A 22,500-nucleotide genomic window follows, 5' to 3' on the forward strand; every position below is an offset into this window, starting at 1 on the left:
CAACAGACTTGTCATAACCTATCAAGCATAGTTTGGATTATGTGCTGATTGAGGAGTGTGCTGCCAGTTTGTTATGTAACACTAGCCCGTTTAAAACTCCTTTATAAACTTTATAAAGCGTAGGTGGTGTAACTTATGTTATGGTTTGTAATAGCTTCATCAGCAGCACTTTACTGCACGTAGATTTACTACTAGGAAAAAAAATAAAAATGCAATCTTACCGCGGGTATGGCGAATGAAAAACTATCCAACAGTGACACCATGTGGTCGACGTGTGACATTACGGTTCCAATAATGAAAACGTGACAGGACGCCATCACCCCCACCATATTCTCAATTTTCGTAATGAATGGTTTTGTCAAATAATTTTACACGACTATAAAAAATAGTAATAAAAATGCATTATTGTATTAGGATGTGTATATGCAGACAATAAATAAAAATATTACAAAAGACCATATTAAATGTGCACTGCATTTATTGAATCAACAATGCCGACATTTACATATTAGGGAAAAAAAACACAACTTAGACCTTGACGTACAGGTTACAAAGTTGCGCCTTTGAATCTTAAATTAACAACAGCGACTCCACTGAAGATGATGGCAATATTGTGGGGGCTGTTGAAGATGCTCTTCACAATACTAAAGAGGGATCCAGAACAAAAACGGCCGGCAAATGTATTGACAGCTGACAGCGCTCACATATTAGATCCTTCCAGCAAAAGTTCCGTTCTCTATCTGCTCGTCCCATTTGGCAATCTGCAGGAGATATGACAACAAATCATTAACTCAACTTTATTTATAAAGTGCTTTAAGAACAGGCGAACTGTGTCACTCATCAAGTCCATATTTATTTCCCTGCACTTGCTCTATAAAAATAACATTTACTGACCAGCACAATGTTTGTTTGTTTTTTTTCCCCATTTCTTTTCGTGTTTCTGAAAGCCAAGATGTTGCACTTTGGAATGACCTTACGACCGTTTCGTGCTTTTTATCTGAGTTTGATCTACAGAATAAAACGTCTGAGTGAGTGCTCATCCAAGACTGCTGATTCCATACTTTTTGCTAGGGGTTGTATATTACTAAAGCTTCTTTCTTGTTACTTTTTTTTCATATTACAATTTCAGTAATTCTCACAATATTATAGCTTTTAAAGCTATCTTATTTTTTATTTTTTTTTTTTTACTATTGACATTACATTAACTTTTTTTTCCCCCCAGTGTCACCCTCCTACTCATTCATATGAAAACAAATGGACAAAGCTAGATAAACACGATGATAAAGTGACAAAAATGATTAAGTAAGCCTCCATTTAACGTACCCAACTTAAGGGACAAAGACTTCTGTACACCCTCTTGTACCAAGTGCAGGGATAAGTATCCTGGCCTTTGGCTTCCAGGGATTTGTTGCACCTGTGGAAGTCTGCACAATAAAAAAAAAGAAAAAGAAAAAAAAAAAAAAGCAAAATATTTGTATTTTTAAATTCATTGTAATCAATTCAGTTGTTACAACTGCAGCTGTTGTGAAGGCGCTATGTAAATAAAGATGAGATTAGTTAAAATGAGTTAGCTACTTGATCATGTGAAGGTCAGACTTGCATTTGCAGACGGTGCGTTTAAAAAGCATGCAACATGAAAATCAATGCAAAATTTAACTCCACCCAATTAACTGTTCTGACAGTGGCATTGCTATAAATATGGCCAAATTGCGCGTCGGCTCACCCAAGTAGTTCTGGTAGCAGTTGCGGGTCTGATTGGTGTTGGGGAAGCGGGCGTCGAAGGGCGCCGTCTTGTAGTTCTTGATCTTCTCCTCAATTGTCTCCTCAGCAGCAGACATGTTTGCGAGCTTCGGGTATGACGTTTGCAAGCTAGTTCAGCGGGACACAGAATGAATTCAAAGTGGCGCAAGCATTCGTCATGACCTCGGTTTAAAGCGTTACGTTAGCCAAGCTAACGTTATAAGCAAACCACCAAGCGACGATTGATTACGACTGACAACACTCGGTCACGTTTTGGCATTAGTTTAACACAACATGAAACACAACAGAACGGTTCATTTAGTAGAAAAAGCGATACGCATTTCAATGAAAATAAATAAGCACGCGAGTTAGCATGGTTGGCCGCGGCCGAGGAGAATGCTAACACAACACATGCTAACTCGGAAGCGCTTTCGATATTTTTGAGCGGAAGTGACATTTCAATTCAACAGAAACTGCAACTTATCTCTGCAACGTTTAATGGCACATTTTAAACACCAAACGTATGCGGAGAGAGTCAAATTTGAAAGCGAAGGCGCTAACCTTGAGTGCTTTTCAGCTGCGTCCTCTCCGGAAAGACGTCCTTCCTGTTCTACGCGCACAGCATGCTGGGAAAGAAGGCCGGACGACGGACGTAAATAAAAATGTTTTTTTCAATTAAAAAAAAAAAAGAAGAAGCGTGAATTGCTTTCTAAATTCACGAGTGAAACACTTTCACGCACACTACTAAAATAACTAAAATAGTGATCACTCTTTTTTTTTTTTTGTGCTCACATAGCCTAGCCCTAGACAAATGAAATGCTCTTCCATAAACTACAAGTGAAATGCTCTCACACCAACTACTGATGCTCTCCAGACAAATACCTTTTATTTGTTTTTTGCTCGTATGTGAACCAATTTACCATATAAGTGAAATGTTCTCAATTCACACTAGTGAAATGCTCTCATAAACACAAGTTGTTGTCCCCCCCCCCCCCCCCCCCCCACATAGCCAACACAAGTGAAATGTGTTTCCATAGTGAAACTCTCAAACCAGCTACTGTTATACTCTCATACACAAGGACACTTCTGTAAATTTGACCAAAACCTCAGTTTTGTACTGTAACCTATAACGCAGGGGTGGGCAATTATTTTTTTCAAAGAAAAAACTCTTGCTGAGGGCCAAGCCAGCATGCTAACCTCAATTTTGTTGTAAAAGTAAGCGGAAATGTATAATCATCCAGTGATGATAACTTGACGAATACATATGGTCTTCGAAACTGTAGATTTGTGTATAGTATTATTTAGGCCAAATCTTCTTGGACCTCTTTCCTCCACTGTGCAGGAAATGAGAAAATTGCTAACATCAGGACCACTGTTGACATTTTTTTGAAGTCTCTTATTGAGATAAATACATGATAGAGGGACCGGAATTTCGGAAAAGTCACTAAATAGAGCGAAAACATTGTTAAATAAGAAGTCCGTACACACGAATCATAGCTATCTCGCTTCGAATAACGTTCACCCTTTAAATAAATGCACAACTTTCAAAATAAAAGCACCACATCCAATATTTTATGTTTTATTTTGACTTCACGGTCACTTGTGAGGGCGAGTGAGAGACTGTGGGCGGGCCGGATGTGGCCGCCTGGCCGTACTTTGCCCAGGTCTGCTATAAAAAGTGGAGAACCTGGAAGAAGCACATGCCACTATTATGATCCTCGCAATGTGGACCGCGGAGGAACCAGACCCTGGTATTGAGACTCGGTGATAATCTGCTTCAAAGGTCACAGGTGTCTAACTCAAATTTCTTGTCTTCGTCGTGTATGACTTCCCCCTCATTATCTTTCAAGAACAAATGAAGTGAAAATGTCCAATGTCACCTCCAAATTACCCTCAAATATATGCAGCAATGTTTTTTTTTTTTTTTTATTAAAATTGACTGTGCCTCAATGGTCCAAGTGACTGTTCCCATTTTTCCCGCTTTCATAGTTCCTTCTCTCCCGCTCTCAGTCAGGATATAGGTGTTGTCCACTGCAAAGGAAGGAAATTCTGTCACTTAGAACAATGGGCCTGTTTCTCTATCTATAGACTCCGAGAGGCCGAGGGCTGCGCAGAACCAGCATAGCTTGCCGAAGCTGTCCAAGGAAAAGTGGATTCAAAGTCATTTATACTGAGAAGACTGTTTTCACGGATGGCAGGAGTTTGAGGACACGTGTAGATGTGTGACGGAGTGAATAATAAAATGGAATTTCAACATGGGGAAAGGAAAATACTGAGGATTGTTCGATTACTTTGAACTGCGTATTTGCTTTTAGGGTACTCATAAAACTACACAAGGATCAGAAGTTCCTGTGGGTGAGTATCGAATCATTTTTAGACCAAATTGTTTTAAATTTCACTTTCATAGTGAGATTTTTGTACATTTTAGACAGAATTATCATTTAAAATGTATTTTTCTGTCTAAAAACCAATTACAATTCACTTGAGTTAAGCTTAAGATGTTATTACAAATGCTTTGAAATATGTACGGTAATTGAAATGTATTTTTGATGGGAATTGGAGAAAATGGCGGCCAAGTCGGGACACATCCCCTTCCAGCTGGACTCGAATCCAACAAAAGGATGCTTCCTGTTTAAAATGTTGCATTTTTCAGGAACTGCATTTTGGGTTTGATTTCCACACGTTGACAACTTACAGTGTGTTCATCCTGTTGATATATCTTGACGGTGACATCACCCTATTGTTTGATTGTTTCATTTCTGGCACTTAGTGACACGCCGTCACGCAGGATTTAGGATCGACGTGTTCTTTTTTTGACTGTGCTGTTTTTGTCCTTGCTTGCGTGTCAGATGGAGGGGTCAGGCAGTCCTCGTGTCAAAAAGCTCCATTTCCCAGTGGGTCTTTGGATCAATTCCCCCAGGAAACATTTTGCAAAGTTGGGGCGTCGCTGGCCCAGCGCTGTCTCTGTCAAGTGAGTCGATACCGAGGCTTTTTCAACGCGTTATTTTCTATCAACCGCCCTTTATTGCTAACTAAATTCAGAATTTGGCTAAATGAGTTTCGCCGTGCAACTTGGTGGACCCAACCTTTATTAACTCATTCACTCCCAGCCATTTTCACATTTCGCAATCCCGTTCGCTCCCGGCTGTTTTACTGGATTTTGACTCATTTTTGCAAGGCCCACAAAATATTATGTTCTATTGCTATAAAAGCACGGAACCTATCAAAAGAAAGATTAAAGTCTCTTCTTTCATCAGGGAAAAAAAGTATGTTTCTATCTGTTTCCGTTTTGCAGCAATTAGCATTATAAGAGATCTAAGTTTCATCAGTTTTCACAAATCTATTTAAAATTTAAGTAATTGAGCTTTTTTTCTAGATGGCCCTGGTTGAGCTCCTTTGCTCTGCTGCCACCTGTTGGCCGTTTGTGTCATAACATTTCTGCAACTGTTGTTTGCAGTTGAAAGGCTGCATCAAAGCCTTCTGTATGCTCTAGCATAAAAAAACCAAAAACCAAAACGTATAAATACGTCTTTGGGACACTTAGAACATTAAAAAAACGTATTTATACGTTATTGGGAGTAAATGAGTTAAGAAGGAAGTCAACCCCCGCAAAAAAAATTCTTGATAATATGTCCTATGCAGTCTCGCTAGTATAAATACAATACGGAGTTAAGCAGCAAAATCCAGCAGTTTTTTTACATCAATATCAGACGGCAGCCATTTTGCCATTTGGTGCCGAGGCAAAATGACATCTTAGTCGCTCATGTCTCAAGTCACAACCAATCACAGCTCAGCTTCAGAAAACAGGTGAGCTGTGATTGGTCGTTGCCTGAGCCCCGATCAACTGTGATGTCATCTTCAGCTGACAGCAAGTGGCAAAATGGCCGCCCCCTCATATTCTCCAAACGTAATATTAATCAGAATGTCATGTTTAGACCAGCGACATCACATATAACATATTATCGTCAAGAAATGTTTAACTTCCCTTACAAGCCAAGACATATTTGATCCATCCATCCATTTTCTATATCGCTAATCGCTAATCCTGGTGGGTGAGATGGAGGCTATCAGAGCCAAATTTGGGCGAGAGGCAGCGAAAACCTAAACCTGGACTAGTCATCAGCCAATGGCAGGGCACTTATAAACAGACAACTCATGACACAGCACCAAACAAAACTATAAACTCTAACTATAAACATGTTGAGTAGAAAAGAAGCAGCTGTGGCTAAAGCCAAACTGTGGCAAGGTTTCTACTTTCTGGACCTGGATTTGACAACTCTGAGCGCTTGTCACTTTTGCGTACTATAGTAGCTCCGCTAGTCACTTAGCAGTGAATGCACGATCTGTGTACTTGTATTGTGTACGTTTTGATGACTCATGCTACATCAACCAACGTAGGATCTACAAATGGACATTAGCTTTTTTTGGCTATAATCAGACATAAATAAAATAACTAGCCAAATGTCCGTTAGTAGTTCTAGCTCACAATCAGGAGATCCGTGTTCTCGCTTGTAATTGTCACGTGCTGAAGGTTGGATCCCCAAAGCGCAGACACCAATAAGATTTTAACTATTTATTCACATTGAAAGTCATGGAACAAGACTAGACGAGAAACAAAGAGACACAAACGCACACACACATTTCTCAGACCGCTACTCCAGACTGAGAATCGATCTGATTGGTTGTGACTAAGTAAAGGATTAAAGAGTGACATCACAAAGCTCCTGACATCACATAGCTGTCACATAACTTAAAACCAGTTGAAACTAGATGCTGTTACATCAATTCCAAACAGACGAATGACCTCAGTTCAAATGACCAGGTAAAGGATTAAAGATTCTTGACATCACACAGCTCTTGACATCACATAACATCACATAGCCTGAAACCAGTTGTTACATCAGTTCAAAGCAGACTCTTGACCTCACGGTCATGAACCAAACTTAGCAGGTCATGAACTCAAACTTAACCCTGGCGTGACCCAGACATGATAGTAATATCATTTGTCTCTCCATAAACATGCACGTGTCATTGTTAGAAGCCTCTTGTTTATGTCTTGCGACATAACTGGCGACCAGTCCAGGTGCTACCCTGCTTCTTGGCCCAAAAGCACCCGGGACAGTTGCCAGATCTCTAAACCGATCCACCGTCACTTCCAGTGTATCCTTCCTCCGCTTGCAGCCTTGCCCGTTTTATTTTGGGCTTTTGTTGTTTGTCCGTGTTTGGTCAGTCATATTTCACAGCTGACTGTCGTCTCCCCCCCACAAACCCCCACCCCCCTCCGGCGTCGCTTCCAGGTCGACCACCAGCTCCGACGCGGCCTCCCTTCACGAGGCCGCCTCCATTCCGTCCTCTTCCCTTTCCAACTCAACTCCCTCGCTGGCTTCCCCGAACCCGTCGCCGTCTCCTTCCCCGGCCTTCCTCAGGCCTCGGCCCGCTGCGCCCCAGTCGCGCACCAAGCGCCTTTCCTACCTCTTCCTGCGGGGGCGCTCAAACAGCGACCGGGACCGGGCGGTGGGGGAGAGGGAGAGAGAGCTTTGGGCCCACTCGGCGGCGGCCTCCACTCACCATTACGTACCCCCGACTTCTTCTTCGTCTGCCCCGGGCTTGATCAAGATCTACGGGGATGCGCTGTCCAGCGGCGCTAACTATCGCTCCCTGCTGGCCAACGTTCACTCTACGGCCAGTCAGCTCATCGCTCAGGTTATCACTCGCTACACTGAGCGTGAGCGGGAGGAGACAGATGAAGCAGGTACAAGCTTGCGATGATCCATTAACTCGTTCACTGCCAGCACAGCTAAAACGGATCTTTGACGTCTAAATCCGTCATTGGCAGTGAATGGGTCAATGTGAAATTTCACATTTTATTTTTGTCGTGAATGAGCAACTTAATCGCCCCGCTGACATAATGTAAACGGAAACAGCACCTCCATTACCTTCCAGTTCTCCAGAAACACATCCCCGAGGACTTCCTGCTGTGTGATGTCATCGGCAAGCCCATCCAGCAGCCAGATGGCGCGATCAAGTGGGAGACGGAGTGTCGGAGAAATGTAGCCCCGTGGGAGTGCCCCTTGTTGTTGGCCGACATGTGGCGGCCCAAGGACGGATTCGAGCGGCGCTTTGAAATTCAGAGGAAGGAAGACTACGAGAGAGAGGAGAAGGAGCGGGAGAGGGAGGGCGAGAGCTACCAAGGTATTGCCGAGGCCGGGTCGGAATCCGCCGGGTGGGCGCTCAACCTCGGTCTGTCTGGCCAACAGGTGTGCGCCGGAGGCGAAGCCGGATGTCGTCGGGCGGCGCGGCGGAGGAGGGCGAGCGCGGCCACCGAGGGAGGAACTCGGAGCTCAGGAGGAGCATCAGCGACATGAACCTCAGCCTGAGGCGCCGCCAAGGCAACCACGTGACCGGTGACCCGCGCGCCGCCGGCGGCGGCGGCGGCAACCGGCCCGGCAACAACAACGGAGTGGCGCAGGACAGGAAAAACATCGTGAGCATGATCAACCCGCAGCAAGGGGAGGTGAGGGAAACGCCATCAACAGCATTCACAGTAGCTTTTGTACTTCTTTCTAGCTAACTAGCTAGCTAGCTAGCCAACTAACTAACTAACTAACTATTGTAGAGATAAATTAGAGAACCACGTTCTAAACAATTACACACTAGTACTACAAAGCTGTGTCGAGAAATAGAGCAAAGGCTAAATGCGTCCTGTAGGGGGCGGTAATGTCCAAATGTCTTCTGAGTGTCATGACACGCAATCAGGATCGGCAACAAAAGTGAAAGAGGCAAGTTTTGTGGAAACGGAAAGTTTGTTTTTCCAGTTATGATGCTAACATACGTACACAACATACATATGTACATAGTTAGCCACACAGATAATGGATATAAAAAGTCTACACACCCCTGTTCAAATGCAAGGTTTTAGTGATAATAATAATAATAAAAAGGCAATTTCCAAACTTTTTCTACCATTAATGTGACCTAAAATCTGTACAAACGCTTTTAAAGATGGAAATAAAAACAAACAACTGAAATAATATGGTTGCACAAGTGTGCACACCCTCTTATAATAACAGGGGATCTGTCTGGCTGTGTTCATAATGAACCAATCACATTCAAACTTGTGTTAAATGGTAGTCAGAACACACCTGTCACCATTTAAATTATCCCTAATTAACCCTAGTAGCCCCCCTTACTAGTTTCCCTCCTTTTTAGGTTTTAAAATGATTTAACTTGATCTCTTTTTTTTTGTATTTACAAAAACCTGACATTTGAACAGGGGTGTGTAGACTTTTTATATCTCATGCTCATAAAAACGTCCATGTTGGCGTCCTTGGTGGAGGTACTCATCCATAATTGGTTGTCTAACTTCCATATTCAGACGCGAGCATCCAAGGCGGAGGCAAAGGTCGGATGGACGCACCAACCGCCCGAGGAGGAGAAGGACGACTCCAGCTGCGACCTGGAGATGATGTCGCAAAGTTTGATCCTTCCGCCTACCGACCGGCCCTACTTCCTGTTGCTGCAGGGCTACGACCAGAGCAAGGCAAGACACGCCAACAGATTGCTATCTCGCCAAACAGCCGCGTCACCGGGGACGAGCCCCGCGTCGTGACGCGGGCTGGATGAAAAAAATAAATAAATGAGGCGCAACGTAAACAAACATGCTCACGCCCAGGTCATGACATCATTACCTGCATGCTCTGAATCGCCGCATACCATCTGCATTTCCACCTCGCCACTCAAAACATCTGCGGGCGAGCACAATGCACGGGACAAACACGCACTCCATCTTGCACAATGACCTCACACAGGTCGTCTTTGTGGCAAACTGTGACAACACTTCGCATAATATCAACTCCCTTCTGTTAGCTTCCATATCTGATGGAGGCGTGATGTAAACCGCCAGACCACCCCCGGACGTCGCTCACCTTTCTTTCCCCCCCGCTGCTGTGTGTTTTTTTTTTTTCTGTAGGATTTTGTTTTGTACATTATGGCGGGGCATACGCACGTGTTTGGAAGAAAGGCCACAATGAGGGAGCGGGAGAAGGACAAAGAAAGAGAGAGGAAGGGGAAGAAGCCTCTCAAGGTGGACACGTTCCTGTCTGCGCCCGACCTCTTGGCCAGACACGTGCTCGTCAGGAGAGATTCCGCCGTTCCGGACGCGCCCGCTGGACGAGGTATACGCAAGCGTCGCAACGACGCGACGCAATCAAAGTTCCTCCATATTGACTTGCTTCACAGGCATATTACGTTCACTTTTATCTGACAATTAGTGTAGATTTTATACATAGAAGGGCCAAAACATCCCTCATGAAAATTAAATAGCACTAAAATAAAACTAGCCACGAGAGGGTGCTAGAACTGCACAAATGGAAATCAAGCTGACTTTTTTTTTTTTTTTTTTTAACTGATTTGTTGCATTTAAATATTGTGACGACGACGGTATTGTGGCAGTTTTAATATCACGATATCGCGCTTATCGTTACATCCAGACAAATAAATGTAATAATAATGCATATATTTGTAGAGACTGTGGTCAAGTTGTATTTTACAATTTAAAAAAATGTGCAGCATTTCACAAGTTCATTTATTTTTAAGATTAGATCGCTATTAACTCATTTGCTCCCAATAACGTATAAATACGTTTTTTATGTTCTAAGTGTCCCAAAGACGTATTTATACGTTTTTTTGTTTTTTAATGCTAGAGCATACAGAAGGCTTTGATGCAGCCTCTCAACTGCAAAGAACGGTTGCAGAAATGGTAGTTATTACACAAACGGCCAGCAGGTGGCAGCAGAGCAAAGGAGATCAACCAGGGCCATCTAGAAAAAAAGCTCAATTACTTACAATTTTAAATAGATTTGTGAAAACTGATGAAACTTAGCTCTCTTCTAATGCTAATTGCTGCAAAACGGAAACAGAAACATAAATTTTTTTTCCTGATGAAAGAAGAGACTTTAATATTTCTTTTGATAGGTTCCATGCTTTTACAGCAATAGAACAAAATATTCTGTGGGCCTTGCAAAATCAGTCAAAATCCAGTAAAACAGCCGGGAGCGAACGGGATTGCTTCTGTGAAAATGACTGGGAGTGAATGAGTTAATATGAAAAGAAAAATACACTGAGCTGTCAATGTCCTACAAATACAATTATGCCATCTCGTGGCAGAAAAAAAACGACCTCAACACAAATCACTATCACAGTAAATCTTTTTTAATTTGAACTCAATTTTATGAATTATTATGAAAATTACTGTGTCTAAAAAAATGCAGCCATATTTCTATTAGTTTCACATTCCACTTTCATCTTAGCAAGAGTATGAAAATGAAAACCTAAAAAAAAAACATTTTATTGTACATTTAAAACAGATATTAAATGTGCAATTAATTGTGGGTTAACTATTAAAGTCATGTGATTAATTACGATTAAAAACATTTAATTTCCTGACACCCCTAATAAAAAGTTTGTTTCTCCTTGAATAACGTTTTTTTTTTTTTGTGAACACACGCATTCTGGCGTCTGTGAACCGTTTTTGAATGACAGTTAATTTTTGTTCAACAGTGCCAGGTTTCATTAGACTTCCAAAAAAACCAAAAAAATACTCAACACACGGCAAACAAGGCTTTTGTATGGAGGGGGATAATGACCTTATTTGGCAACCCGTTTTTGAATTATGAATGAAATTATGAAAGGAAATATAAAATGCAAACATTTTGTGTTGGTTTTTGAAAGTAGGCTTTCCACAGACCTGCTCAGTTGGATTGGATTGGATTTGCCGATCAATCAATGACGTCATTGATGGTGTCTCCATGTGATCTCAGCCTTGATCCGCCCTTTCCGAGGAGGTGGCGTCACGCACAACGGCGTGGCTCTTTACAGGGAGAGCGTCCTCAAACCCGGCGACGTCATCGGCCTCGGGGACCACTTCCTCTTCCTGTACCGCGACCCCCGAGTCACCCCGGCTCCCCCGCTGGCGCTGACCTTGCCGTGGCACTCGGACGGCTCGCACCCGTGCTGCTCCTCGGCCTTGGCGGACAAGCAGGAGGCGCTCAGGCACTACCTGGGATCCGCCGAGTCCGTTCTCAAGTTTCATCCTCGGCATGCTGATGCCTTGCTGCAGGTGAGCTGTGCAAAAGTAATGGGCCACTTTTTCATACCTTCTTTTCTGCCTTTCTGTCAAATTTCAGACATTTTTGGTAAATTTGTGGACAGTTTAAAAAAAGGATTTACTTTTTTTTTGGTGGAAATTGTATGGTTACTTATTCAGCATTTTCATTCCTGGCTCACCTGTTTTCTGGGGTTGGTCAGCAAACTGAGTCATGATTGGTTGTTAGCTACTTCCTCAGCACAGGTGATGTCATCATCAGCCGACAGCAAGTAGAAAAATTACTTTTTAAAGGTATTAAGTGTACATGATAAATAATGAAGTTACCACATTAATTATCGACAACATATTAACATTTTCCTTTTAAATAAATTTTCTGACATTTTTGAATTTTTGTGAACTTTTTATGATAATTTTCGGGATTTCGTTTTTGGGTTTGCTTTGGATACTTTATAGTAACTTTTTGAAGTTTTGTTTCTGACTTTTTAAAAAATCAAATTTCTGACTTTTTTTTTTTTTTGCCAATTCCAAAGACATTTAATGGTGATTTTTTTGCCTTTCTTCTTCATTTTATATTTAATATTAACATTTTATGGCTACTTTTTGAATGTTTTCTTTTCTACATTTTTATTTAATTCTCCGCCATTTTTGGCAATTCCAAAGACATTTTATGGTAATTTTCGACTCTTTTTCACATCCTTTTGGGCACCGAAAGATCACTTTTTTGGGGGGGACATTTTAATTCACTTTTAACTCTTTGACTGCCCAAAACGTTTAATCACGATGAATAAAATCCTGACGTATTCCGCCATAAACGTTAAATGTCGTCAACTACGTTTTTTTTTTTTTTTTTTTTTTTTTTTTAATCAATGGGCAGTGCAACATCTAAGTGCAGCGCTGCCTGGTCAATGGGCTGTGGAATCCAAAACACTCACTAACTATGGCCACCAGATGGCAGCATTGTATCTCTTCAATGAGCTGCCAAATTACAATGAAACATGACGAAATCTGATGAAATAGAATGTTTTCATGACGTGTTTGATGACGTGAATGATAACGTTTCGATAAGGTGTGGCAGTAAAAGAGTAAATTTAGTACATTTTGTTTAAAAAAAAAAATATATATATTTTCTTTTCATCTAAATCATTAATATATTTTATCTAAAAATAAAAACACGTAAAAAAAATGTATATTATTTTCTACTGTCTTTTTTTTTTAACCTAGATTGTGTCTTTCCCTGTCCTTTTAGGAGATACTATCGAAAAACGCCTCCCCCGACTCCGGAGGAGGTCCTCTGGCGCCGGCGTACCTGCTGTCCATCATGATCGACCACGCGTCCAAGCACCTCGACCCCGCGCTCACGCCACAGATATTACTCAAGGCGGCCAATCAGATCAAAGACATCGTCTGGGTAAGTCCCATCCAATTATCGACAGTGATCGCATACACCCAAAGGCCATAATATTAGGCACGCCCGCGGAATTGAATAATCATAATAACACGGGTGTCATCGCATTGGATGACGTGGCCTTGTTTTTTTATTTGCCGTTTGAAAAGCGATAGCAAGGTATTGTGAGTAAATGTGCCGTTTGAGGCGATTGAGACAGATGCAGACATGCAGCGTGCCCGTCATTGTGGCCTGCTAAGTTATGGAGAGGAGCAGGGATGAGCTGATGTCACTCCCCTCGCGTTGCTGGAAAATGTGCCGTAATGCTGCTTGGCTGCGGTGCCCGACCGACTCCTGCCTGCCGCCGCCACCTCCACACTAAAGCCGAGATGTCTCTCTCCTCTCTTCTGTCTCCAAATCTCTTTGCAGGATAACATTAAGGAATTTGGGGATAAGCATCCCACGCAAAAGTAAGACGTTTTTTTTTTTTGTTCCAAGTTCATGTTTGCTTCATTTAGCCGCCTCCCCCCCCGGCCAAGCGATTCGTGATACATTTGTCCTCGCGCTGTTATGACTGCGCTACATTTTTGTGGTATGATGAAAGCAAGTTGCAAAATTGAGTCGGGTAAAAAAATAACCCGGCCTGTTATTATTCAAGCCGTCGACTTTCCAAATTATGTAAGGAACTCTTTTTTTTGGGGGGGTGGGGGAACGGCATTTTACCTGCTGTTGTTGTCCAGTTCCAGTGAGCCGGAAAGTGAGATTAGCACGGCCAATGTCCAGAAGTTGTCGTCGGACCTCAGGCCGCTCATGTTTTGGATGTCCAACGCCACCGAGCTCCTCAACTTCTTCCAGGTTAAAGTGGAAAACATGGAGAAAGAGTGGGAATTTGAGGGTGAGAATCAAGAGGAAACAAATGCAAAATATGTGTACATTTATGATTTATGGACAAAATCTGGTACGGGTCAAAAGTCAGTCACAAGATAACATAATTATTCACACTTATGTTCACAAAAAGACAAAACATAAAGACAATTTAGAGCCTAACAGAAGTGTGAACACCTGCTTATAATTGGAATGTGCTTAGATTTATCCAACCACAATAATAATAATAATAAAAAAATCTAAATTATAAAAAAAAAAAAATCCAATCACACCAGTCACCATTTAAAGTGCATCACAATTATTTTTTTTACACCCCCCCAAAACAAAGAAGAAAACATTCCGCGCACCCCAACTCTCCATTATTATAAATAAAATAGTTTGTCTATAAAACTTTTTCATTTCATTGAAATTTCATTGACCCCGCCTAGTGCCAGAAGCTGGCTGGGATAGGCTCCAGCACCCCCCACGACCTTTGTGAGGAGTAAGCGGTTAAGAAAATGGATGGATGGATGAAATTTCATTTCATTTAATAAGTGCCCCTAGAATTTTATTATTAACATTAAAAAATAAAATAAAATAAATATATAGACATCAAATGAATGACTTGATTAACATTTTTTTAAACTTTTTTAGTCTGTAACAGAAAAGATTTGACGTGCAATCTTCCTGAAATCAAAATAAATAAATGAGAGCACCGCTGCCACCTACTGTAGTGGATGCGCAATTACACTTGGTACTAGTACGACCCACGACATCGCGCGGCATCCCGCCAACCGCGCACGACTATTTGGAGCAAGACTAGCTTAACCGCAAATACATTTCAGCAGACTTTAACTGAAATTAATTTTTGCTTTTTAGCATAAAGCTTGAAGGAACAGCTATTAGGAACTGTTCCAGCTGCAGTAACCAGACCACGACATGTGTAATTTTCCCCACGAAGATTTAGTTTCAGTCCAATGAAACCAAGGTTGAAGTTTTTTGGCCATAATTCCAAACTATGTTTGGCGCAGGCACAACACTGCTCATCACCAAATGAGCAGCCAAATCATAAGAGGGTGTGCACACTTGTGCAATCACTTCATCTCAATTGTTTATTTTTACTCTCCCTATTGAAACATTTTTTTTTTAAATTAAATCCAATTCATGAATAACGGAAAACGTTTATAAATGATTTATCTTTGTTCTAATTGTTTTAGACCACAAAAAAAAAAAAATGCAATTGAAGAGGGGTGTGTAGACTTTATATACCCACTCAAAACGCCGCTTTGAGGGGAACCATAACTGCGATGTGGCCCGCGACAAAAAAAAAAAAAAAAAAAAAAAAAAAGGTTTGTCACTCCTGATTTAGGTTGTTTGAATTTTGAGGTTGAATTGTGGCTTATTGTGTCATCGGACTAACTGCTGAAAAACTCAAACGTGAATGACACGACGTGGCCAACACTCTTTTTCATATGCCTGTTTGTCATTACCATGCATGCATTATTCAATGACAAACGTCAAAAAGCCAACGTCAGCAAAAAAAAAAAAAAAAAAATGCCCGTCCTGGATCCGCACCAAACTTGATTCATGCCAAGCGCATCATCGGCAAAAGCGATTTTTGTCAACATCACGCCTATAGCTGATGTCATGATGAATTTCTCCTTTTTTTTTGTTTGTATCTACCCTCACGCCTGTTCATGAACACATGCAGCCCCGGGCGATCCGGTGCTGACGGCCGACATGGACACATGCTCGGAAGCGCTTGCGCAACTCGATGAGGTCATCATGCACACCTTCCAGCAGTGCGTCTATCACCTCACCAAGGTAAAGCGCCAGCCGCGCCCGCATGATCCGCATCGTCGCCCGAATCAAGCCGCTTCCTGTTTTCCCGCAAGACCCTCTACTCGCTCCTTCCCGCCTTGCTGGACACCAACCCTTTCTCCAGAGAGGAGAAGGAGAAGGAAAAGGATGGAGCGGCGGGAGCAGATGGAGAGGAGAAAGGGGACGACGTGTCCGCCCTGCCGCCCAAAGTGGCCGGGCTGGTGGAAGTGTATCGGTCTTCGCTGACGCTCTCGCGGGAAGCTCGCCTGTCGCCGCCGCTCACCTCCCAGACCTTCGGCTACCTCTTCTTCTTCACCAACACCTCGTTGCTCAACACTTTGCTGGAGAGAGGTGAAAAATATGTTTACAGTTGGCAGCTGCATATCAAAAAGAGGAAAAAAAACAAACATTAGAATTTTAGGCTCAAATCAAGAATACAAAATGGGCCGACAGATCTGAATTTGAGTTTAAAGTCCTTGTAAAGTGAATTCAGAGATTACCTACGTTTGATGTTTGAACCAGAGTTATTCAGGAATAGTTTTGGAATTTTCATTATAGTTGTTTTTTTTGTTTTGGCATCTGGACGAAGGCGCAGAGACGTTTAGCTTAGTGCTAGCTAGCTAGCTAGTATTACAAAATACAGATGGATAGCAAGAAAAACAACATGGATTCTACTGTTAACGTACGACGAGGGATCCTGGAAGTTGAAATAAGCTATTTTAAACTAAAAAAAAAGAAAAAAAAGAAAAGAAAACCTTTACATAGGTTAACGCTGCTCAATGTACCGGCTCAATACTTGTATACGGCTTCAAATAAGTGAATGAATGAGCCATTGTAGAGTTTTCATTTGTTGGACTATGAAACATTTTTCAAGAAAAGTACAACAAGTAACTCACTCAAGGTGAATAGCAAACGCAGATTTTGAGCGCAAGTCCGAGCTCGAGTGTTAAATTGTTTCACCATTTCTTATGTTCCGGACTTTTTGGGGAGTGGCTAAAAGCATTGCTAAATCGACATTAGCGCTTTAGCTAGCTTGTTGACATCACTTCACACTCATTTTCATTCTTCTTTCAATAATTCTCAACTCAACTTTATTTATAAAGCACTTTAAAACAAGCAAGTGCTGTACATGAAACATAAATCAATTGTGTCATTTATATTCGAGGAACTGTGTGTATATCTTCCCGTCTGACTGTTGACGGCTAACAAGCTAACATGTTTACTAATGCTACTTACAAAACTTGAGGCTCATGTAAACAGAATTAAACATTAAAATCAAACTCAGTCAGTTTTTCAAGTTTGTATACTTGATGTGAGCCTACATTTTTTTTTAATTGTCGATTTTATATTAGATAAAAACAATAACAAAACATTTCCAATTGCGAATTTAAAATGGAAACAACAAATGATACATGAAGTAAACTGTCATCCAAGAATATGTTGTTGTTGTTTTTTTTTTAACTTCCTGTTATATTTTTTTTCAAAGATGGACTGTTTTCATGGTCCCGAGCCGTGCAAATCCGTACCAACTTGGACTTGGTCCTGGACTGGCTCCAGGGGGCGGGACTTGGGGACATTGCCTCCGAGTTCATGAAGAAGCTGTCAGTCATAGTCAACTTTTTATGCATTCCCAAAACCCGTCTCATCCAGGTAATCTGATTTTCACATTTGTTGCCCATTTGGATCTCCCGTGGAACTTTTTTTTTTTTTTTTTTTACTCTTCTAGTCCTCCTGGAACAGTTTACAAGAGGATCATGCTTTGCTAAGTCCTGCCCAACTGCACCACCTCCTCATTCATTATAAGCTGGGACCAAGCAGAGCCCCCCCAGCCTCCTGGGCCCCCCCACCTGGCACGGTGCTAAGCGGAGGTAAATTTTCATATTTGCTCTATGAAATTATATTACTTTACTCCCAACGGAGTTTTTGTTTTGTATATTTTCTGTAAAATGAACTGCTTCCAGTAAATGTCGGATTTTCTTGTCCAATCAGATTTCAGCATCCCTGTGTTGCCACGCCAATCTAATCTGCCCACAGAATTAACCGAATTAACTTAAACTAGATTGTAAATCGCCGACTGTTCAAACACGTCGCTCATTGTGCTGCGGGCTTTTTGTTTACAAATACACAAATGCAATTTTTTCACATTTCTTCTCCGCTCGTCGGAATTTCAGACATATTCGAGAGCTTCCTGGACCACCCCCCTCTCATCCTGCCCAACGAGACCCCCCGCCTTGACCTTTCCCAGCCGGTGCCGAGCCCGGACCTCCAAAAGGAAGTGACCCGTCTTCGCACCTTCTTGTGGGGGCTCGACCAGGACGAGCTTCCCGCCAATCAGAGGACTCGGCTTTAATTAAGCTGGCCTGGATTTAAGACTTATGGATGGCGCATAAAAAACCCCCCAAAAAAACAACTTCTAAACATTTTCACATCATTTTATGTAATCGTTTAGATTTTTCCAAGTACTGTAAGACAAATGCATTGTTTTATTCCTACATTGTACCTAAAAGCCTTTGGAGCAATGTTTTAAATGTCTATCTTATGAAACTGTATCATGTAAAACTACTTTGTTTTTAATAAAAGTCTTAAATCCGCATTTGCGGTATGATTTATTTTCTTATTTTTTTGCTAGCTAGCTTGTTCCCAAACGGGCCTCAGGTGATAAGCAGGCCTTTTGACATACCCCAGACAAAAAAAATGTTCCCACAAGGTGGCGCTGCAGGACCCGTTCCCCCTCAGAGCTGAAATGATGAGTCTGCATGTCCAACTGCTTGACTAAGGAGGCCATCATACTTCCACATAATCACCAGCGCTGAAGGCGCAGCTCTCATTTCCTGTAATAACGCTCGCATGTTACGTCTGCTCATGACTCAAGGCAACAAATGATGATCAGACAAAATCCCCACCGATGCAAGTTATCGTAAAAAAAAAAAGGTCATAGCTTAAAAGTGCAGAGGCGACTTTTAATTTCCCTTCAATTGATGTGACACACTCGAGTGCTTTCCCATTTCATTGATGTGGTAAAGTCCCCCCCTGTCGAATGTCCGAGCACGAAGGGCAGACAGGTGGTGCCGGTATCGCGGCGTCAAATGACTCACGGCGGGGTGGCATGTGCTCGTCGCTGCACCCGGTCTCTGTCATATCCAGTTAAGTCCACATACTTATCAAGCACGAGGCCAAAGAAAACAAGGCATCAGCGTCTCTGTTTGGAGGCTGAAGCCCTCTGACGTCTCTGCAAAGTTATTGTTCTGCAACGCTGGCATCCGCCCAAACCGGTTTCCTCTCTTCCGGTCAGCTCCTCGCGTGATTACGGTAAAAAGCTTGGGAAAAAAAAGAAAAAAGGACGTCACTATCGCCCAGAGACGGCGTCAGGCTCCACCCCTTTCTGCTTACGTCATCACTGTTGACCCCCCTCAGTCTCGTCTCCACACTATGCTCACTGCAATCATTCGAAAAAGGTGCTTAAGGTTGATGAAACAGAAGCAGAAGCAACACTGTGGCTTGATTCATCAATTAGGCCGCAAAATTTGTTGGGGCCCTTGCCTCGACTTTGAATGAATTCAGTCAAATGAAAGGCCGAGTCTGCCGGTTTCACTCTGGAAAAGGCACTTTTTAAATACAGGAATTAAACAAACAAACTACTTCTCAATTTACAGATCAGGGCTTGTCTTAATTTTTGGTGGTGATTTTGTCCTAAACCCGCCCCAGCCTGTATTTTGCCATTTTGTGTTTGTTTTGTAAACAGCGGGACGTTTCTGTGGAAAGACGCACGGATTTTTTTTTTCTTTTTCACTCACTCATTCACACATGTAAGCGTCTGTGAGTGAGTGAGTGAAAAAAAACAACTTCTTATTAATTTACTGATGTAAAATGTACGCACTTCAAAATGTTTGCTTTCTTCTTGTTCTGTTACCTTATTCTTTACTGCACAACCGATTTATGTTTCATGTACAGCACTTTGTATACAGCAATGGCTGTTCTTAAAGCGCTTTATAAATAAAGTTGAGTTGGGTTGAGTTGTGCATTTAAAACAACAACGCCTGCTAGCTTAATGCTAACCATGCGTTGACATGCGAACAGTTAGCATCAAGTTGCAGTTGTAAGAAGATAATATATAAATACTCACAGGTATATCCATTTTCTTGACCGCTTATTCCTCACAAGGGTCGCGGGGGGTGCTGGCGCCTATCTCAGCTGGCTCTGGGCAGTAGGCGGGGGACACCCTGGACTGGTTGCCAGCCAATCGCAGGGCAATATATTGTTTATCATCTACGAAAAACGACTAATATTAACAGCATTTTGCCGAGTCACAGTAGAAGTATTATTCTGTTTGATGTGTCTGCCTGACTTTATTATACCGCCTCCTTGTGGCCAAGATGGGAACACCAGGAGGAGCAGCACATTTAATTTAATTGGTAATATTAAATCATGACGAAACAAACTGTTATTTCATTATTTACATACTATTTAATTATGTTTTTAACGCTCTGATTTTACAAAGTATTGAGAGTTTTATGAGCATGGTCACAGAACAAATTAAACTCTTATCTCAAGACGCCTCACTCCTGTAACAATTCGTTGCAATTTATTTTGCGGACCCCTCAGGGTCCCCAGTTGGAGAACTAGTGATTAGGTGATCATAATTAACATGCGCTTGTGTGCCAATTTCAACTTTGCAGTCATGCCACACAGATGTCGGCCGTAAGACGTCTAATTCGACACAGATGGAGCCTCAGACTGGCCCTTTGCTAATTGTTTGATGTTTTTTGCACTACTGTGAGCAGCGTCTGACTGGGATTAAGTAACACCGTCGGCTTTGGTAAGCGCGTGACACACAAACGCTTCCTGTGATCTGACACAGACGACATGTCATGCACACTTTCACCCGGAATTGCGCCATCGCACGGCCTCACGCATGCACCGGGGGCTGGCTTTTTTTTTTTTTGCCCAGGTGCACAGTCCCCCACACCTGTTGTTGTGGCGTTTCTCTGTAATTAGCCGTGCACAATTGCAATCGCCGGTTGCGGGCAGAGGAGGAGGAGGACGGGGAGCTGAAGACAATGGGCCAGTTCTTCTCTCCCTCTCATCTCCCTTTTTTCCTTCCATGGGCCCGCTGTCGAGTAATGAAAGATTCTTCCACTCTTCAAAGAAACGGAGTTTCCTACAAAAACAGCTGAGTCAGAGGAGAAAAGAGAAAAGGATGAAAAGGAGGACGACAGTAGGGAGGCGAGTAATGCAACGCCGCTGTGAGGGCCCGGTGAGGAGCACGGTGGCAAAAACGTTTACGTGCAATCAATATTTCGGTCAAAATAAATGACGGTTCTGAAACATTCGGGATAACCCGTTGAACACGCGTGAGCGGTCAGCGTCACTCCCATTATTACACATGTAGTCGTCATTTCAGCTTTTAACTTTCTATGGTCAATAAAAGACTTTATATTCATGTCATTCACCACACTAATAATATAGTCGGTTTCCTCCTCACTCCAAAAGTGTGCTTCTTTGCTGATGTTCGTGAGTGGCGTGCCAGACGCACGGACCTGTATACACATTTATTTGTTATTTATTAACACATTCATTGCCAGACCAGCAAAAAAAATGCGTCATTTGACGTCTTTTTCCGTCAATGGCAGTGAATGAGTTAAACATGGTAAAAATCAATGAAGCAATTATAAATTGTTGATATAATGTGCAGTTACTTATTGAAAACTGCTAACAGTCACAAGGCAAATAGTGACCCCTGTGTGCCACTATAATAGATATGTCTCTCCACTGAGCAGCAGCTGATCCCAACTTGACATTCTGAACCTCAACGAGAACAATCGGTCGTCAACTGACCACACTTAAGAACCATTAATCTAACGTGATGTTTTCACAAATTGGACTATGACACGAAGCAACAAGTGGATGAAACTATTTTTATTTCTGAGACTAAATTATTAGCTGCAAATTTGTGTCTTTGCATAGCTAGAAATGTTTAATGCACCCTCTTTTTTTTTTTTTTTTTTTTTTTTTTTTTTTTTTAAACAGCATTGAAAAATTATTTTTAGTATTTTCCGCGGGCCGCCAAAAAATGTTTGGCGGGCCGCAAATGGCCCCTGGGCCGTAGTTTGGACATCACTGTTGTAGAGGCAGAAAATACCATGAAAACCGCCGTGGAGAAATTAATGTATTCAAGTTAGGCCCATTTAGCGAATGGCAACGAAGGACGGCTGCAGCGCATACAAGTAATTCCTGCTCTCAGAAGGCCAAGATCCTCCCGAATAGAGCATGTGTCAGGTTTTGGGGGAGTTTGCGGACCCAAGTGAAGGGAGGCAGAGGGAATGTCCAAACAAAAAGGGTTTTATTACTTATACAAAACAACGTGGTGCACAAGGTGCCAACAGGAAACAACTAAAACAACAAAGTCCTAAATCCAAGCAAACTCAAATAACGTGACGAAGAACTGGCAAGACAGGGAAACTGGCAAACCGTGGGGGGACGTCGAATCGACAATGGACCAACAAGAAGTGAACCGAAAACAAGTAACTAAATACACAGTAACTAATTACATAACAAGGGACACATGGACAAGGCAAACATGGCTGGG

At 42.1% G+C, this 22,500-nt stretch overlaps 2 protein-coding genes across 6 annotated transcripts; one reads left to right on the forward strand and one right to left on the reverse strand.

The window, feature by feature from the left end:
- Positions 1-460: 460 nt before the first annotated feature.
- Positions 461-11,563, reverse strand: cox6b2 (cytochrome c oxidase subunit 6B2). Of its 3 annotated transcripts, none has more exons than XM_077527684.1 (5): positions 11,486-11,563; positions 2,302-2,366; positions 1,724-1,869; positions 1,324-1,424; positions 461-761 (listed from the first exon to the last, which is right to left on the reverse strand). In XM_077527684.1, the coding sequence occupies exons 1-5, from the start codon at positions 11,546-11,548 to the stop codon at positions 708-710; spliced, it is 429 nt and encodes a 142-aa protein (XP_077383810.1). In that variant the 5' UTR covers positions 11,549-11,563; the 3' UTR covers positions 461-707. The 3 variants fall into 3 exon arrangements, with proteins under 3 accessions (XP_077383810.1, XP_077383811.1, XP_077383812.1); XM_077527685.1 differs by lacking the exon at positions 11,486-11,563 and adding an exon at positions 9,429-9,473; XM_077527686.1 differs by lacking the exon at positions 11,486-11,563 and adding an exon at positions 7,677-7,752.
- Positions 2,036-18,507, forward strand: rasip1 (Ras interacting protein 1). Of its 3 annotated transcripts, none has more exons than XM_077527674.1 (16): positions 2,036-4,095; positions 4,590-4,711; positions 7,038-7,492; positions 7,684-7,932; positions 7,998-8,254; positions 9,116-9,280; positions 9,710-9,914; positions 11,559-11,857; positions 13,092-13,253; positions 13,659-13,699; positions 13,970-14,124; positions 15,805-15,917; positions 15,989-16,265; positions 17,401-17,564; positions 17,641-17,782; positions 18,086-18,507. In XM_077527674.1, exons 2-16 carry the CDS (start codon positions 4,590-4,592, stop codon positions 18,262-18,264), a joined length of 2,985 nt encoding a protein of 994 aa, XP_077383800.1. In that variant the 5' UTR covers positions 2,036-4,095; the 3' UTR covers positions 18,265-18,507. The 3 variants fall into 3 exon arrangements, with proteins under 3 accessions (XP_077383800.1, XP_077383801.1, XP_077383799.1); XM_077527675.1 differs by having other exon boundaries at positions 2,036-2,392; positions 3,829-4,711; XM_077527673.1 differs by having other exon boundaries at positions 2,036-4,711.
- The last annotated feature ends 3,993 nt before the right edge of the window (positions 18,508-22,500 follow it).

The sequence above is a fragment of the Festucalex cinctus genome, chromosome 7 (genome assembly GCF_051991245.1).
Source record: "Festucalex cinctus isolate MCC-2025b chromosome 7, RoL_Fcin_1.0, whole genome shotgun sequence".
Classification (NCBI taxonomy): domain Eukaryota; kingdom Metazoa; phylum Chordata; class Actinopteri; order Syngnathiformes; family Syngnathidae; genus Festucalex; species Festucalex cinctus.

Coding starts and splice junctions, on each gene's coding strand:
- cox6b2 (XM_077527684.1), bottom strand. CDS start 11,548: ATGGAGACACCATCAATGACGTCATTGATTGATCGGCAAATCCAATCC. Junction 1,870..2,301: donor GCAGCTGAAAAGCACTCAAG/GTTAGCGCCTTC, acceptor CCGCTGAACTAG/CTTGCAAACGTCATACCCGA. Junction 762..1,323: donor GTCTTTGTCCCTTAAGTTGG/GTACGTTAAATG, acceptor TATCTCCTGCAG/ATTGCCAAATGGGACGAGCA.
- rasip1 (XM_077527673.1), top strand. CDS start 4,590: ATGGAGGGGTCAGGCAGTCCTCGTGTCAAAAAGCTCCATTTCCCAGTG. Junction 7,493..7,683: donor GGAGGAGACAGATGAAGCAG/GTACAAGCTTGC, acceptor ATTACCTTCCAG/TTCTCCAGAAACACATCCCC. Junction 13,700..13,969: donor GATAAGCATCCCACGCAAAA/GTAAGACGTTTT, acceptor GTTGTTGTCCAG/TTCCAGTGAGCCGGAAAGTG.